The 16,872-nt window shown below is 56.1% G+C and overlaps 3 protein-coding genes across 7 annotated transcripts; 2 read left to right on the top strand and 1 right to left on the bottom strand.

Moving 5' to 3' along the window:
- The first annotated feature begins 336 nt into the window (after positions 1-336).
- MATK (megakaryocyte-associated tyrosine kinase) lies at positions 337-8,171 on the top strand. Of its 5 annotated transcripts, none has more exons than XM_090289324.1 (14): positions 338-546; positions 1,544-1,621; positions 1,788-1,846; positions 2,200-2,313; positions 2,412-2,527; positions 2,609-2,828; positions 3,270-3,363; positions 4,657-4,722; positions 5,740-5,839; positions 5,922-6,006; positions 6,090-6,163; positions 6,300-6,495; positions 6,896-6,982; positions 7,069-8,171. In XM_090289324.1, exons 3-14 carry the CDS (start codon positions 1,838-1,840, stop codon positions 7,306-7,308), a joined length of 1,401 nt encoding a protein of 466 aa, XP_090145450.1. In that variant the 5' UTR covers positions 338-546; positions 1,544-1,621; positions 1,788-1,837; the 3' UTR covers positions 7,309-8,171. The 5 variants fall into 5 exon arrangements, with proteins under 5 accessions (XP_090145451.1, XP_090145450.1, XP_090145452.1 ...); XM_090289326.1 differs by lacking the exon at positions 1,544-1,621 and adding an exon at positions 990-1,100 and having other exon boundaries at positions 2,609-2,723; XM_090289322.1 differs by lacking the exon at positions 1,544-1,621 and adding an exon at positions 990-1,100.
- A 2,958-nt stretch (positions 8,172-11,129) lies between these two features.
- On the top strand, positions 11,130-12,310 carry RAX2 (retina and anterior neural fold homeobox 2). The gene is made up of 2 exons (XM_090289048.1): positions 11,130-11,345; positions 11,972-12,310. The coding sequence occupies exons 1-2, from the start codon at positions 11,130-11,132 to the stop codon at positions 12,308-12,310; spliced, it is 555 nt and encodes a 184-aa protein (XP_090145174.1).
- A 2,334-nt stretch (positions 12,311-14,644) lies between these two features.
- MRPL54 (mitochondrial ribosomal protein L54) lies at positions 14,645-16,656 on the bottom strand. The gene is made up of 3 exons (XM_090288677.1): positions 16,485-16,656; positions 15,625-15,790; positions 14,645-14,970 (listed from the first exon to the last, which is right to left on the bottom strand). Exons 1-3 carry the CDS (start codon positions 16,600-16,602, stop codon positions 14,838-14,840), a joined length of 417 nt encoding a protein of 138 aa, XP_090144803.1. The 5' UTR covers positions 16,603-16,656; the 3' UTR covers positions 14,645-14,837.
- Between the last annotated feature and the right edge of the window lie 216 nt (positions 16,657-16,872).

Here is a 16,872-nt window from a genome sequence, read left to right as displayed (position 1 = left end):
CAACAGCCCTACAGTGACAGGTAATTAATTAAATGAGCCCCTGTTGGCACAGAAGCTGAATGAGGGCGTTGGAATCGCCGAGTCAGAGGGCCCACTGTGTCGTCTGGGCTCTGCGGCTTGCTTACCTCCCCGACAGGTAGCTCACTCATTCATTCCCCCTTCCCTCGTGCACTGCGGCACCTGCTCCACGCTCCAAGGTCTCTGCCTCCCAGGATCGGGGTGGGCGGTGTGCGCGCCCTGAGGCTCCAGGCCACCACCCGGGCTACAAGAGAGGTGCCAGGAACCGCGGAGGCGGGGCGGGGAGGGGCCGGCGGCCACGCGCAGAGCAAACCGCAGTGCGACCGGCGCTAGGACCCGCGGGGGCCTTCCAGGGCGCGGCGTCTCCCATTCCCCTCACCCCAAACCACCTTCCCCCGCCCAAAATGAGGAAACGGAGGAACTTGCTCCAGGTTGTGCAGCCGGGGCCGCATAGGGGTGCACAGCCAGCGCGCGGGGGCCCTCCTGGGGGTGGGTGCGGAGCGCGGCCCGGAGACTCCCCCTGAGCAGGTGAGCGGGCGGCATGTATACGGGGAGAGACCACGGGGCGTTAAGAACCGGAGAGCTCCGGGGAGGCTCGGGCGTGCGCGAGAGGAGCTGGTGTGCGCACAAGTGTATGGGTCCTGGGCGCGTGGCGGCGGGGACGAGACTGAGGCGGGGATGGTTAGAGGCTTTCAGGCGCCGGTAGGGGATATTTTCCTGGGTGGGGGGTTGTGCGTGTCTGCAAGTCCCTCGGTGTGTGTACCTGCGCGTATACGTTTGTGACCGAGATGCGTGTGCGCGGCCCTGCGTGTAGCTTTGCGTGCCGGGTGGCCCAGCGTGTGGCGGCGCCCAGGTGTTCAAGTGTGGTTCTGTTTGTGTGTTGGGAGGGGAATGGACAGATTCGTTTCCAGATGTCTGAGCACCTGTGTGTGTGTACACACTTGTAGACGCGTGTGCACACCTGTCTCTAGGGGGACATGCCTTTGCTTGCATACCTGCGTGCCTGTGGGTACCTGTGTCCACCTGTGTCCAAGCCCCATGTGTTTCTCTGTGTGCTCGTGTGTACATGGATCAGTATGCGTGTGAGTACACGTGGGGCTGGGAATTTATGAGGGTGCACACTGGAGGAGCAGAGACTCACCCTGGAACAAGCCCTACTGCCCAGCCACCTGTGGTAGGGTCAATGGGGTGGCAGGGGGTGAAAAAGTCCCCACCCAAGCAGCAATGAGGAACTTGTGTGTCTGCCCTGGGGTGGGGTGTGGGGGATTAGAGAGATTCAGCTAGCCAGCCAGATGAGCCCAGCAGGGCTGCAGTGTCCCACTATAGGGTCAGAGTTTCTTGGGAATGACCTTGAGTCATTTTGTATTTGCCCTGCCCCTGCCTACTCACCAAAAAAGAGGAAGAATAAGGCGTGATTAGGTGTCACTAAGCTCCCCATGCACCATGTGGGCTACTGGGGCCTGAGCCAAGTGCCTCCCTCCTCCCCACCCTGTGGCCACTTGCTCTGTGTCCATTTGGTCTTCAGCTTCCTTTTGGGAACTATGATGGTGCTAGGCTCCATGGCTTCCTCACTGGTTTCATGGCTTCGAAGGAACTCCCCCGGGTAAAGGCCACCTTCCCGAAGGGGTTTGGAGAACCAGGGTCTGGGACTCCCCCTGGGATGCCCCTGGCTGTTGTCTCCACCTGGGCTGGAAGTGGTAGTGATGGCCCCCAGAGCCCTAGCCTGGCTTGAATCTGTGCTCTCCTGCTGGTCTCTGCCCCCTCCCCAGGTGAGCCTTTGCTTTCTCCACGCCTGGTACCGCCGCGCATCCCAGCCAGGATGCCCACAGTGAGTACTCCCAACCTGGGTGCCTGTGTCCCTGGCCCTTCCTCAGCTCAGTCTATGCCCACAGGACCTCAGCTCCATGGTGGGGGGGGGGGGGATACTCTGATCCAGGTCCCCTTTAGCTGATGTCTTTTGGTCTTTCTCTGTCATTTGGTTTTGCATCTCTTTCACCTTTTCTTCCTGACCTGTTCTGAGTGCCCTCTGTGACTAATCTATCTCTTCTGTCTGCTCCCTTCTTTGTCCTCTTTCCTCTTCTCCCCCCTTTCTTGTGTTTCCTCTGTCTCAATCCAATCTCTCTCTGGGGGGGCATCCCCTTCATGCCCCCTTTGCTCCTCTCCCCCATGCCACCCACGTAGAGGCGCTGGGCCCCAGGCACCCAATGCATCACCAAGTGTGAGCACACGCGCCCCAAGCCTGGAGAGCTGGCTTTCCATAAGGGCGATGTGGTCACCATCCTGGAGGCTTGTGAGGTGAGCTATGGCCAGAGGGCCTGGGTGTGTTCGGGGATGGGACTCTGCCAGGAATACCCTTCCTGCACCATACCGACCCCTGGCTCCTTCCCTGGCAGAGCAAGAGCTGGTACCGAGCCAAGCACCACGCCAGCGGGGAGGAGGGGCTGCTGGCGGCTGGTGCGCTTCGGGAACGTGAAGCCCTCTCAGCTGACTCCAAGCTCAGCCTCATGCCGTGAGTTGTGGTGTGGGCCCTGGGATGGGGGTTCAGAGGGGCTCCGCCAGCCTGGCCCAACCTACCTTCCTGCCACTGCAGGTGGTTCCACGGGAAGATCTCGGGCCAGGAAGCAGTGCAGCTGCTGCAGCCTCCCGAGGATGGGCTGTTCCTGGTGCGCGAGTCAGTGCGGCACCCTGGTGACTATGTGCTGTGTGTGAGCTTCCTGCGCGAAGTCATCCACTACCGTGTGCTGCATCGGGATGGCCGCCTGACCATAGATGAGGCCATCTGCTTTTGCAACCTCATGGATATGGTGGAGGTGCACTTGGACCCAGCAGCTGCATGTTCCCCAATGTCAAGGAGAGGCCCTAGGCCCTGCCCCATCTGAGCAGCTGTATGGACTTGGGGACCCACAGAGCCACATGCTCCCCAATGCAGAGAAGGAGCTGGTCCCCATGGACCACGAACCATATAGTTGTTCTGAGCCCTCTGGGTCCCACATCCAAGGACTGGGTGGCTCCTCCAGGGATCTCCAGGGACCTCCAAATTGACACCATCCTCCGTTTTCCCTGCTAGCCTGCATCCTTTCCCATTCTCATGGAAACCAGCCCAACACATCCTGTGGGAACCAAACCCCTCTCCTTATCAGCTCATGCCCACCCCATCCAAAGCCCACCCCCAGGAAGGGGATGGGATGCAGGGGTGCCCCTGCTTACAGGAGCCCAACTCACGAACACCTCTGCTCCACCCTACCCTGCAGCATTACAGCAAGGACAAGGGGGCCATCTGCACAAAACTCGTGAAACCCAAGAGGAAGCAGGGGACCAAATCAGCAGAGGAGGAGCTGGCCAAGGGTAGGAGTCTGTGCCCTCTCTGCCCATGTTTGCCTGCTGGGGAGGGAAGACCCCAGGGCTTGGCACATGGCCAAGGCCGAAGCACCTAAGCATGACACTGTGCCTGGCACTATGGTGCAAGACCTGGGCTGCCCCTGGGTCAGGCAGGTGGCACCCATAGACACCAGTCAGCCAAAGATTGAGCAGGTTCCCACACCTGCTGCTTCTCCCTTGTCCCCATCATTGGTCCTGTCACTTGAGCCAGAAACCTAGCCCAAACCTTGACCTGACCACCCTCCCACATCCCTTTCATGCCTCCTCCCAGCCTAGCCTCAGACCCTCCCATCAAATCACCTCATTCCACGGGGGCAGTTCCCCTTCCTCCTGACACTTGTTCCTCTGCCTGCAGAGGCAACTTTCTACCTGAAAGTCCACCCACATTGCTACTCTGCCTTCCAGAACCTCCCCTTGTGGCTTAGCTTTCTTTCCTGCCTTATCTACAAAGTCCTCCTCCATTCACAAGTCCCCCTGATGGTGACTCATTTCCTCTCATGTCTCCATGCTGTTGTGCGTTCTGTTCCTTTCATCTGAAATGCTTTTCCAGCCTCTTTGTAGTGAAATTGTCAATATTCAAGTCCCAAAGCAAAGGGCTCCAGCCATAGCCACCCTCTACAGCCTTTTGAACCTGATGATTGTGGTTGTCTCCTTGGAAGCACGTGGCACTCCTGGGAAAACCTGGACATCTTGGGGATGGCACCTGGTGGAGGCTGGTGTTACCATGCCTGCTTATACCTAAGGGCTCCTGATTTAGCTAGGGAGGAGGCCTACAGAACCTGCTAGAGGAGAAGGCAGGGGAGAACATTGACCTGCTTGAGACAAGGGGTCGGGGAGACTGGAGCAGATTGTGACTTAGAGCACTGGAAGTTTCCTGAAGGTTTCAGAAGCTTTACTGGTCTCTATGTTGTATTTTTTTCTGCGTGTCTGTCCCTGGGAGGCCAGAGGTAAAGACTGTAAAAGGAAGGGCCCTTGGGGTATTTGGAGAAATACAGTCTCTAGGCAGAAGAGATGGGCAGCCCTGAAGGGTATGTTCTGTTGCCTTCGGCCACATGATAACCGGTGCCAGGAGTGGGGTGCGTCAGACGTGGGGTGCGTCAGACGTGTCCTTGGACCATTGTTGGGAACAGCGGCCACCTGAATGTGTGCCCACAGCTGGATGCCGTGGAAGACACCACGTGGTCTTCTCTTCAGGTCGCACCCTGGATGAGAGGGGCTGGGAAAGCCTGTTGCCCCTCTGACCAGGTCTTTGCCCCACAGCTGGCTGGTTACTGAACCTGCAGTATTTGACCTTGGGAGCGCATATTGGAGAGGGTGAGTTTGGAGGTGAGTAGGGGTGTAGGCTGGGGGGCTGAAGGAAGGTGGGGAGTTGTTCAGGATTTGGAATCACAGGGATGAATTCACATCCATATTTAGTACCTACTTGCTGGGTGGCTGAAGATAAACCATTCCTCTCTCTGAGCCGCAGTTTCCTCCTTTGTGAAAGGGGGTTGACAACAGCTGTTGTGAGGAGTAAAGTAACTCAGGCAGGCACACCTAGTGAGCATGAGTCCTTTGCACCTCCAGGCTCTTGCACATGCTTGGCTGTCTGCTTGCAATGCCGTTCCCTGAAAGGATTATTCTGGAAGGAAGGCTGTGGGGCTTAGATCAGCTGACTTTCTCTGTAAGGGGCCGAAGTGCAAATATTTTTGGCCTTACAGGCCAGACAGTCTGTCACATGTGCTCAGTTCTGTATTTGTAGCAGGAAAGCAGCCCCAGACAATAGGTTAAACCAGCGGGTGTGGCTGTGTGCCAATAGAATTTTATTTGTGGACACTGAATTATTTTCTGTAATTTTCATGTGTAATGAAATAACATACTTTTGATTTTTTAAAAACATTTATGAGCATAAAAACCGCCCTGCTGGGTGGCTTAGTTTGTTGGAGCATCATCCTGTACACTGAAGGGTTGCGGCTTCGATTCCCAGTCAGGGCACATACCTAGGTTGTAGGTTCAAGCTCCGATCAGGGCGCATGTGGGAAGTAGCAGATTAATGTTTCTCTTTCCCTTCCTCTCTAAAACCAATAAATATATCCTCAGGTGAGGATTTTTTTTAAAAAAGTAAAAACCACTCTGAGCTCATGGGCCTTGCAAAATACATGATGGGACTGGATTGGGCCCTAGGGCCAGAGTTTACAGATCCTTAGATTTTCTTTGATCAGTGGTTTGGAACTTGTATGGGCAAGGGGGTTTCTAGGCCTGAGGAACAGAGGCTATATTGGCATACAGGAGTCAGTGTGAGTGGGTGTGTCCCCATGTCTGTCCCCATCGCTGTTGGGTCCTGGTTTTTGTCCCTCCCCGCAGCGGTCCTGCAGGGAGAGTACTTGGGCCAGAAGGTGGCCGTGAAGAACATCAAGTGCGACGTGACGGCCCAGGCCTTCCTGGATGAGACAGCGGTCATGACGTGAGTCCCTGGTATGGGTCAGGCACACTGGGGTTGGGGGTTCTGGTTGCACCTTCACCCCCCCCCCACCTGTCCACCCCAGGAAGATGCAGCATAAGAACCTGGTGCGTCTGCTGGGTGTGATTCTGCACCAGGGGCTCTACATCGTCATGGAGCATGTGAGCAAGGTATAGTAGGGCTGAGGTGCAGGGGGGTCTTGGGGAGGCAGCCAAGAAGCCTTGAACCCTAGCCCTGTGTCCCCCCGCCACAGGGCAACCTGGTGAACTTTCTACGGACTCGAGGCCGGGCCCTTGTGAACACCCCCCAGCTCCTGCAGTTTTCCCTGTGAGTAGGGCCCCTGGGGGGCGGGGAGGAGACTTTCCAAGAACAAGGGGAAACCAAGGCACAGAGCAGAAAGGAGCCTGACCTTGGGAGTTTTAGACCTGGCTACTGGAGGCCCCATGCCCCACCCCTTCCCCAGGCATGTGGCCGAGGGCATGGAGTACCTGGAGAGCAAGAAGCTGGTGCATCGAGACCTTGCTGCCCGCAACATCCTCATTTCTGAGGACCTGGTGGCCAAGGTCAGCGACTTTGGCCTGGCCAAAGCTGAGCGGAAGGGGCTGGACTCCAGCCGGCTGCCGGTCAAGTGGACGGCGCCTGAGGCACTCAAACATGGGGTGAGTGCCCCTCTGTCCCCGGGGACCTTGGAGCCTCAGCTTCACTATGTGACCCTGGGCAAGTGTCTTGGCCTCTCTGAACCTCCAAAGGAAATGGCTCTGCCTCCCTAGTGAGTACTTGGCCCATAGCTGTTCTTTTTAGCACCCATCTTGTCTCTCTTGTGTGTGACCCTGTCTGGGCCTCAGTTTCCCTATTTCTTGGCTCAGTGCTGAGGGCAAGAATAACCAACCTCCTCCCTGCACTGAGTCTGAGCTCCACTCAATCGATGGAGCATGGACTCAGGAGTCTATTAGGAAGACCAGAGAGTGAAGGTCAGTCCAGGGGGACTTTCTGGAGGAATCAGGGACTGGTGCTGAAAGCCTGAAGGGTCCCTCCTCACCCTGGTCTTGGGCCCCACAGAAATTCTCCAGCAAGTCTGATGTCTGGAGTTTCGGGGTGCTGCTGTGGGAGGTCTTCTCGTATGGCCGTGCTCCGTACCCCAAGATGGTGAGCGTGGTCTGGGTGGGGAAGGCACTGAGTCCGGGACAGTGGTCCTGAACCCCAGCCCACACTGGTGTGTCTTCTGCCCACAGTCGCTGAAGGAGGTAACAGAGGCTGTGGAGAAAGGGTATCGCATGGAACCCCCTGAGGACTGCCCAGGTACTGTCCACACACTCATGAGCAGTTGCTGGGAGGTGGAGCCCACCCGCCGGCCACCCTTTCGAAAACTGGTTGAGAAGCTGGCCCGGGAGCTGCGCAGTGCGGGTGCCACTGGCCATGTTGAAAGGCAGGACGCTGAGGGCTCCACCTTGCCCTGTGGCCAAGAGTCTTGACCCCACCTGGTGGGCCGTGGGCCCCAGAAGATCAAGAGAGCAGAGGGCTCAGGGTGGGGACACAGGCAGGCCTAAGGAGTGTCAGGGCCAGCAAGCTGCCCACCTGGCTCACAGCACAGAAGCAGGCCCTTGTGAGGGGCTTGGGGCAGTGCCTGGACACCACAGACCTGGGAAGCAGGATTGGTGCATCGATAAAGACTGGTTTCAAGAACTGTGGCCATCTGAATCTCTCTCCATGACCCCCAGTGTCCTCTCAGCCCAGGGGGTCCACACAATCCCCCCATCATTCAGCTCTGGACAATCCACCTGCCAGTTGTCTGCCCAGCTGTGACCCACCGGCAGCCACTGTGGGGATACAGACCCCTGGGATCACACACTCCATGGACCCACTTGCCATCACACATAGGTCCCTACTTTAGTCCATCTGTGGGTGCCATCTTCAACCCTCGAAGTTTCAACCCTTGGGTGGGTGCCCAGCCCTTGGGGTCCTGGGCTCAGAGGATCATGGGAGACTTGTCCCTTGGAGCAGGTGTATAGGAGCCCAGGGAGGGTCTGCCACTGCAGCTGTGTCCCTGCCTGGGGATGTTCCAGTGTGGCAACCCACATTCCATAGCTGTTTCAACCCAACAGCCTGACCCAGTGACTCCAGAGGAGACTCAAGAAAAGCCAGCTGAGCTCTGGCCAGGTGGCTCACTTGGCTGGAGTATCATCTAATTCACCAAAAGGTCGTGGGTTCGATCCCCAGTCAGGGCACATACTTAGGTTGAGGGCTGGGGCACATACAGGAGGCAACCAATGGATGTTTCTCTCTCATATCAATGTTTCCCTCCCTCTCTCTCTCAATAAAAAAATCAATACACATATCTTTGGGTGAGGACTGAAAAAGTAAAAGCTAGCCTGTTCCAAGGCCCCCAGCCCTCTTGTCTAATCTGGTGAGGAGGGCTGGGTTCCAGGCTTGCTCCCTGTTCGAATTCTCACTTGTCCCCCAGCTGTGTGGCCCAGGGCAGTCTCAGGCAAACTAGGGGGGTTGGTCCCCCTACCTGGGCCCACCAGTCTCCTCTGTTATCAGATGTCTTGGCGAGTAGGAATAGGGGGAGTGTAAGGACCCAGAGGGGAGAAAGTGAAGGGCTGAGTGCACACAGCTATTGCTGTGACTGTCAACCACCCTATCCAGACAGCCTCCAGTATGCCTGGAGGGGGTCTTAGGCCAGGCTGAATGCTGTACCACCCCAGGAACCCCCAAGCTGCAGAGGGGACACCAGGCCCCAGCACACCCTATCACCTCTGCTGACCCACCCAGCCTGAGCTGAGCCTGAGCTAGACAGATGCCCCAAGGTCACAATGACCTCCTGAAGTGCCTCCTGAAGCCTGGCCCACCTTCTGGTCTGTTACCACATAGCACCTGAAGGGGTTCAGTGATTCCTCCTCAGGGAGAAATGAAGGGTGGGAGGCTGGAGGGGCAGAGTGGCCTGTGTGTATGCGCATGCACGCGTGTACACCCTCCCCACCGCGCCCTGCTTAATCCAGCTGAAGGGGGCTGCCTGTCCCTGGGTTCTGCCCCACCCTGTCCCTAATCCATCCCTCTAAGCTGACACAGCATCTGCACCTTCAACCACATCCTGCTAAATCTTGAAAGGCCCCTGCACCTGACCTGGATCCCTCCTGCAGCTTCTTAACCAACAGGGCCAATTAGCTAATTGGGGCCTGAGAACTGAGCAGCTTTTTAACGTTTTAAAGTGATGAAGAATTAGGGGAATTACCTGCTGCTGCAAAGGCCTGGCTCCCTCTGGCCACAGAGTCCAGAGCATGTCTTACAGTTGGGGCAACTGAGGCCTGGAAGGGCGGAGGAAATAACCGCCTTTCTAGCCTGGGCTCAGGACATCTGGGGCCTGCCCTGCCTCCTGACCTCAGCCCTCCCTCATGGGACAGTGGGAGCCTCGATCCTAAAGGGCCTAGTCACACCTTTTCTGGGTGTGTGTGTTCATGTGCCTGATACTGTCTTTGTCTCTTTCTCCATGTGTGTCCCTCTCCCTACAAAGTCAACATTCCAGAAGGATCTATCTCTACTTTCTCTTGTACTCATTCCCCAGGCCATCTGAGGACCTGGGTCTCCTCCACCTGGACAACCTCCCTCCACTAAATTCAGCAACTGGTTTTCAGGGCTCACCTTGGCCCCTCATCCCCAGCCCCCTCCTCTTGGTTTTCAGGGCACCCCCTGCCTGAGCCACCAGGCTTCTTGAATTTGGGGGAGGGTGGCAAACCAGTCTCAGAGGATTCCCTTAGATCCTGCCTCATGCTCTCTGGCCACTGCCACTGTGACAATCCCACTGTCCGCCTGTCCCCAAACAGGGACCTCTCCTTCCTCATCCCCAAAGTCCCCCCCAATTGATTTCCTGCCCTTCCCTTACTCCTTGCTCTCCCCACTGCCCTTGCACTTGCCTTCTCGTGGCCTGCCATCTTGCTCACAATAGGTCCTCATCCAAAATACCATCTGACTGTATCCCTTACCTGCTCCACAGCCTCTCATGGTGCCCTAGTACCTTCCCCTTCACACCCAAATCTTGTCCAGAATTTGCAGCCTTGCCCTCTGCCCCATTCTGATCACTTTGCTTAAAAGAGCAACTCCACCTTACACGCCCCCTTCCCTTCCCTGCTTTGAGTTTTCTCTCCAGACCCCTGACCACCTGACACTATGTTTTACTTACATAGTTGCTGATTGTCTCCCCAACCAAGGTGTCAGCTCCAAGATTTGTGTCTGTTTTGTTCACAGGTAAATGAACAAATGTTTATTCATACCTCAAACCTCAGCTAAAATGCCCCCTATGCCATGCCCTGTTCACTGTCCAGAGGAGCAAACTCACATTGCCTTCACCTCTTGGGACCCCTGCTTCCCCAGCCCCATTGACACCTGTGAGCCTAAGAGGGCCTTGCTGTGCCCCCACTGATCAAACAGTAGCGACACGCACTCAGCACTCACTACATGCCAATCACTGTGCAGTGCTCTTCCCTTTCATCACTTCACTGAGTCCCAGTGACCACCCCATGGGGTAGGTCCTGGTGTCCATGTTTTACAGCCAGGAAAACAGACCCACAGGTGGGGACACCCTTGTTGGTGTCCCGCTGCAAGGGGGAGGAGGACCAAGGTCGACATTCCACCCTTAACCCCCAGCCCTCAGTCTGCCTGGCCCTCCCTCAGCAGCTCAGGGCAGCCACTTGGGAAGGGCCACCTCAATTAATCACCTTGTGCTAATCCTCCCCCCACCCAAACCCACCCCCTCAGGGCTGGCTGGGCCAGGGCTCTGGGTCTGCTGAGGTGGGAACCCCGTGGATACCTGGGGCTACTAGGGGCGACAGCATTGGGCAGGTGGGCAAAACGAGCATGGGCGGGGGGAGCTGCAGGTGCAGAGAGCCCACTAGGGCAGAGGACTTAGTAGTAAGGGAGCATTACATGGGAGTAGGGTCCCAGCCTGCTTTCCTGGGGGTTCTAGACACAGAGGGAGACAGAAAGAGATGTAAGGAGAGAGGCAATTAGGGAGAGCTCCAGAGGGAAAGAGAAAATAGAGGTTGGGGGACGGACACACACACACATACACATGAAGAACCAGAGAAGGAGTGGAGAAGGGGATAGAAAATGAGATAATCTGAGATCAACAGAGAGACTGGGGGAGGCAGGATGAATCCAGGACGCCCTGAGGGAAAATTCCCTTCACATCTTACCCTGGACCCAGCAGGCTCCCCTGCCCACCCCAGCTGACAGTCCCTCCTGCTCTCACCACCATCTGTCCTGCTGCTGTACTGCCAGGTGGAGGTGAGGAGGAACCATGTTCCTGAGCTCTGGTGAGGGGCCCGTGGCTGAGGGTGGGGGGCCGGCACCCTGTGAGGAGGCCCCCAAGAAGAAGCACCGGAGGAACCGCACCACCTTTACCACCTACCAGCTGCACCAGCTGGAACGGGCATTCGAGGCCTCCCACTACCCGGACATTTACAGCCGTGAGGAGCTGGCAGCCAAGGTGCACCTGCCGGAGGTGCGTGTGCAGGTAAGGGTACCACTCAGTGACTTAGGGAGGAAGCCAGAGCCAGATAGGGACCTTCCCAGTGCATGGGTAGAAGAGACTGGAAAGGCCACCCAGAGGAGGGGAAGTGGGACTGGGGCTGTGACATCTGAGGAGGAGTTTGCCAGCAAGAAAGGGTGTTTTTCTAGGCGTCCAGACACCATGTGTAAGGATGTGCAGGGTTGTTAGAGGTGTTTCCATTGAGCTGGGTGAGAGATGGGTGGAAGGAGAGACAGAAAACGAAGCTGAGAAAGAACTTGTGAGGAGCCTCGAAAGGCAAGCTGAGTGGCTTGCATTTCATGAACACCGGGAGAGACCAGGCAGGAGGCCAAGGAGCCTGAGGGGCCTGGTTAAAGAGAATGGTGAGGAGGAATTAGATTCAGAAAAGATGTAGGGGCCGATGTGATGGAGGCCATGAGGCAGGGGTTCTTCTCTGAAGACAGCCTTGAGGTGGAATAACAAAACATGTTGGCACTGCAGCAGGTGGGAGTCAGGTCAGACAGCAGGCAGAACCCTGAGGCTAGGTGGCCCAGAGAGGGATGCAGTGGAGTAGGGAAGAGCTGCTCTTCCCCACTGGCCTTGGGCTGAGAGCACCCTCTCACTGCTTCCAGGTGTGGTTCCAGAACCGTAGGGCCAAGTGGAGGCGTCAGGAGCGTCTGGAGTCTGGCTCGGGGGCTGTGGCCACCCCAAGGCTTCCTGATGCCCCAGCACTGCCATTTGCCTGTCCTCCAGCTGTGCCACTGCCCCTGGAGTCCTGGCTGGGCCCCGGGCCACCTGCCAGGCCAGGCTTCACTCACATCCTGGGCCCAGCCCCAGGATTGCAGGCGTCCTTCGGGCCTCATGTCCTTGGTTCAGCCTTCATGGAAGGCCTCACACTGGAGGAGGCATCCTTTCGGCTGCTGGCCAAGGAGCATGCACAGGCTCTGGACAGGGCCTGGCCACCAGCCTGAGCCTAGTGCCTACCCAGCCCTCCCTCTTTAGCCTGTCCCAAAGGTCTGGGATGATAGATCTAGGTCAGGCTATCAATGAGGAGAGACTATCCATCCCCACCCTCACTGTCCATGGCAACCCATGACAGGTCCCCACCCCACCTCACCCTGTCTTGCAGGGTAACTGGGGCCCAGTCTTGGAAAGGAGGTGACCATAGGATTCCCAGCCCTGGGTGGCTTCAGGGGAGTCTCTGCCCTCCTGGGACCTCAGTGCCCCCATCTGTCAAATGGAAGTGGGTGGGTGGGTAGATTCGTAGGCTCTGGGACTGAGAGACTGTAATTGGAAGCCACCAGCACCTTAATTCTGGGAGTCAGTAAATCTAAATCCCTGTTAATCTTTCACCAGCAGAGCTGCCCAGCTCTCAGGGCCTTCCTCTCGGAGAAATAACAGCAGAGCAGCTCCTGTCCAGCTGCTTCCTTTCATGGTGTGCTCCTGGCCAGAGCCCTTTGAGTGAGGCAGGCACGGCCATCAGCCCCATTTTACAGGGAGGTAACTGAGGCCCAGAGATGGAAAGCCAGTTTCCTGAGAACACAAAGCCAGTAGCGGGTAGAGCTATTTTTCACATTCATTGCCTCACTCCGTTACCCCAGATTCTGCTGGGTCCCTGTGGGCTTTGGAAGCAGTTGGACCCAGGCCAGGGCTAATGGGGGACCAGGCTGACGCTAGGTGAATATCATCCATCCCTGCTTCCTCCATATTTCAAAGTGTGGCTTATGTTCCCACTGACCACAGACTCTGTCATATCTCCCAGCCCAGGGAGGGTGTTATGGGGCCCTTAGTGGCAAGGCCAGCATTCGTTCTGTCCGACCCAATTCATTCTACCCAGTAAGCAATAGGGACTCAACAGTAAGCAAAACACAAGAAACCCCTGACCTAATGGAGTTGCCACTCCGGTGGGAGAGACAAAATGCAAAATTAAAAAATATATAAAACATAAATTGCCAGCTGGTTGTAAATGTAAGGAGACTAACACTGGGAAGGGCAGTTGTGAGTGTGGCAGGTGCTGCAGTTTAATGTGGTGGTCAGGGAGGCCTCATAGAGGTGACCTCAGAGCAGAGACCTGGAGGTGAAGGAGGGAGCCATGGGGACGCCTGAGGAAGAGCGACCAGGCAACAGGCATAGCGGGTGCAAAGGCCCTGGGGAAGGACCCAGCCAGGGCAGTTGGAGGAACATTGAGGAGCCCGTGTGCCACATGGAGCAGTGAGTGAGGGGCGAGAGGGAGGTGTGTGCAGAGGGGTGATGAGGGAGGGTCAGGCAGGGCCTGTGGTAGTTACAACTTTGGTTTTTACCCTGAGAGTCATGGGAGGATTGAGATATACACCTGCACAGGAGGGCCACCTGGGAGGGCAGGTGGTTGATAATCTAGGCAGAATCCTCCTAAGCTGACAAAGGCTCTCATTTTCCTGGGACCAGAATTAGCTGTGGGGACCCCATCCTGCCCAGCCAGTGTATGGACCCATGGGCCTGGAACATGATGCCTAAGCTCTCCAGGGGTTGGGGTGGGACTTTATAGGCACTACTTGGTGGGTCCACACCTCCAGCCTTCTCCAATCTGGCCTTGACCCTGGGATTGTCCTTAAGACCCCTCCCTCACAGCCAGGCAGGGCAGGAGTTAGGACCACCCAGAGCTGAGGTTCTCCCTGGGGCTGTGGATCATGTTCATGGTGCCCCATGTACACTCCAGGATACATTTTCTGGTGAGACCTTGGCACCAGTGGGGGTGGACAGGATGGTTTGTAGGCCCATGTCCCTGGGCTCGAGTGACCAATGAGGATAACCCTGTGACCTTGGCAAGAAGGAAAGGGAAGTCCCATCTGGCGAGGCTTGCTGAACTGGGTGTTGGGGTGTCGACCAGGAGCCCTGGAACCAACCCCGGCCCTAGACTGTGGGTCAAAAGGACCCGGAGGTGGAGAGAGCCATATAACTGAATACTGAAGAGTCTGGATCCAGTCATGCCTGAAGCAAGCCCTACCATTGGGCATTTCAGTTCCTAAAGAACACAGATTCTCTTCCGCTTCACATGGCTTGAGTCAGGTTTGAGTCCCTTTTGACCAAGAGTTTTGCTAGAAAAACCTCCCACTTGAGAAGTTGGGGCCTCTTGGGCAGTGCTAAGAGGAATTCTAGGAATCGGGGCAAGAACACCATTGAGGCCTGGATTTGAAGATGAACCTACAGGAGCCCAACCAATCGCCAGGAATCAATGCATCTAAGGAGGTGCCTACCTCCCTGCCACCTGCCCCACTTCACTCTGACCCAACATCAGACAACACCCAGTAACACCCAGGACCTGCCAATGACAATCCTAAGAGGTCTTTATTGATCCCCAGGACCCTGATTCAGCCTCACTGTGAAGGCCACACACAACGCAGGTAAGGAAAAGTCTGTTTTCTCCAGGGGCAGGATGGGGGAGGTGCCATGCCCCTCTGGGGTCCTCCTCTGGGCCTGATGAGGCCCTTGGCAGGTCAGGGTGCTTTGGTCCAGCCCCTACTAAAACTTTCGGTTCTTGCTCAGCCGGTTGTGGCGCCAGATGTTGTGTTTCCGCAGCAGCCGCCAGTACTCCCGGGTCTCGGGATCCAGCTCCTCCAGCGTCTTAGGGGGGCCCACATTCACCTGGAACAGCCTGACAGGGTGTGGGCAGGAATCAGGGCTGCCCAGCAGCCCTCCATGACTCCCGGGCCCCAGGCACCTCAGGCAGAGGCAGCGCAGAGGAACTGGCAGGACTGGGTCTGTGGGGCTGTGTCATATCAGGGTGGTCCCTCATCTTCCCTGAGCCATGTTTCTGGCTATGGAACAAGGGAGCACCCCCATCTCAATAGTGCTTATGTCTGAGATGGGACACGTCAAGCCTTCTCCTGCCTCCTGGACACTGTCCATGATGTGTGCCTGTAACCCCTCCCTTCCTACTCAACCTTTCTGCACCCTCCCCAGCTTTAAGGATCAGCACATGTCAATGGTTTCCATGTCTTGCTAATGCTCTCAGGGCCAAAAGCAAAATCCAAATCCCTTCAGCCCCCAGGCCCTGCCAGAACTGGGATCCATGAACTCCCTGTCACATCTACCCCTACTCTCCACCTCATTCCCTAAAAACCAGGTTTAGTCCTGCCCCAGGGCCTTTGCACTGGCTATTCCCTCTGTTGTTGAAGCTCCTTTCACCCACTCAGGTCTTCACTCATGCACCACCTCCCCAGGAAAGTCCTCCCAGCAACCTCGGATTTGATCAACCAGGCTCCTCACCTCAGCACTGGTTTTCCCCTCGCCAGCCTGGCCTACTTACCACTCGGGGTACTCAGCATCCGGCTTCAGGACCACGTCCTGGCCCTCCTTGTAAATGTTAACACCCATAGCATGAGTAGTAAGCTGGACAGGGTCTGTGCACACCTCCGGGTCCTTCAGGGCATCACTGACCACACCGCCTTTGCCACCTTTGCCCGCCTTAATGACTGGGCGGGGGGAGGGGAATAGAGCCGGTTCACCTCAGTTCAGCCCTCCAGAGGTCAACTTTCCTTTCCTCCGTCTCTCACGGTAGCCCCGGGCCCTGGCTGGACTTTGTCTACTACACTCAAATGATGTTAAGTTGGACGTGAATACTGCATTAAACAACACTGAGGCACAGAGTGATCAAGTCACTCCTTTTCAATTCTATTTTGATTCTTTCTGTTTACTTCACGGAGAAAGTGCTGCTGTGTCTCTTCAAGACCTCCCACTTATTTGTCAATTCCCTCTTTTCAACAAAGATCAGAAAAGGCTGTAGCCAGCTAAAATTCAAATAACCTTTTTATTATTTTGCTTACGTGGTTAATCCTCAAATTTCTGGTGATGACTTGCCAAAGGTCACACAGTGATCTAAGGGCAGAGACAGGATTGGGACGCAAGTTCCTGACCGCCTCCCATCCACCCGAAAACAAACCCATGCCTGCGCAGTGGCCGCTCAGTTTCAGGCTGGCGCCTGCGTACTGACTCCACTCACGCTCTAGGTCAGGTCCCTCAAACTGCGCATGCCTACAGAACTTAGCCGTTTGACTCTTTACGCTTGCGCTTCGATTCTAAGAACCTCCTCCCCAACCAGCGCCTGCGCAATACAAACTACCCAATGTCCTCACTGTTCACATCTTGGTCCCTTTTAACCCAGCTCACCCGGTTTCTTCGCATAATTCCGTACAAAGAATCTTCCTGGAGCGGCAGACTCCGGGAGCTCCCGAGCCCACCAACCAGCCCAGGGCCGGATAACACCGAAAAAGCTTCTGGCCGCCATGACGTACACCGTCTGCCTACACGTACACGTTTTCGGAAACGTCAGCGGCCTAAGGGTGCTTGAGAGACTAGAGGCTCCTAGAGGTTCCTGGGAAATGTAGTATTCTAGCCTGAAGCGTACGTTGTGACTTGCACAAACTTTTATAGGTATACCAGTTACTGTATGAGGCGATTTTAAATGTTTCATTGACTTCTTGCCTTTCTTCGGTTAGTTATTTACTTTAAAGATCACACCTTATACGTTTCTATTATATTCAATGTGCAATTACTC

Source organism: Furipterus horrens, unplaced genomic scaffold (genome assembly GCF_987537825.1).
Source record: "Furipterus horrens unplaced genomic scaffold, mFurHor1.1.pri manual_scaffold_10, whole genome shotgun sequence".
Lineage (NCBI taxonomy): Eukaryota > Metazoa > Chordata > Mammalia > Chiroptera > Furipteridae > Furipterus > Furipterus horrens.
Note: the sequence above shows the minus strand (reverse complement) of the source record. Positions and strands in the feature narration are given on the sequence as shown.

Excerpts from the sequence above, each read along its gene's own strand:
- MRPL54 (XM_090288677.1), bottom strand. The coding sequence starts at position 16,602 with ATGGCGGCCAGAAGCTTTTTCGGTGTTATCCGGCCCTGGGCTGGTTGG. Across the intron at positions 15,791-16,484 it reads GAATTATGCGAAGAAACCGG|TCATTAAGGCGGGCAAAGGT; the intron begins GTGAGCTGGGTT and ends CCCCCCGCCCAG. Across the intron at positions 14,971-15,624 it reads GATGCTGAGTACCCCGAGTG|GCTGTTCCAGGTGAATGTGG; the intron begins GTAAGTAGGCCA and ends ACACCCTGTCAG.
- RAX2 (XM_090289048.1), top strand. The coding sequence starts at position 11,130 with ATGTTCCTGAGCTCTGGTGAGGGGCCCGTGGCTGAGGGTGGGGGGCCG. Across the intron at positions 11,346-11,971 it reads TGCCGGAGGTGCGTGTGCAG|GTGTGGTTCCAGAACCGTAG; the intron begins GTAAGGGTACCA and ends CACTGCTTCCAG.
- MATK (XM_090289322.1), top strand. Across the intron at positions 1,847-2,199 it reads TCCCAGCCAGGATGCCCACA|AGGCGCTGGGCCCCAGGCAC; the intron begins GTGAGTACTCCC and ends CCACCCACGTAG. Across the intron at positions 5,840-5,921 it reads GATGAGACAGCGGTCATGAC|GAAGATGCAGCATAAGAACC; the intron begins GTGAGTCCCTGG and ends TGTCCACCCCAG.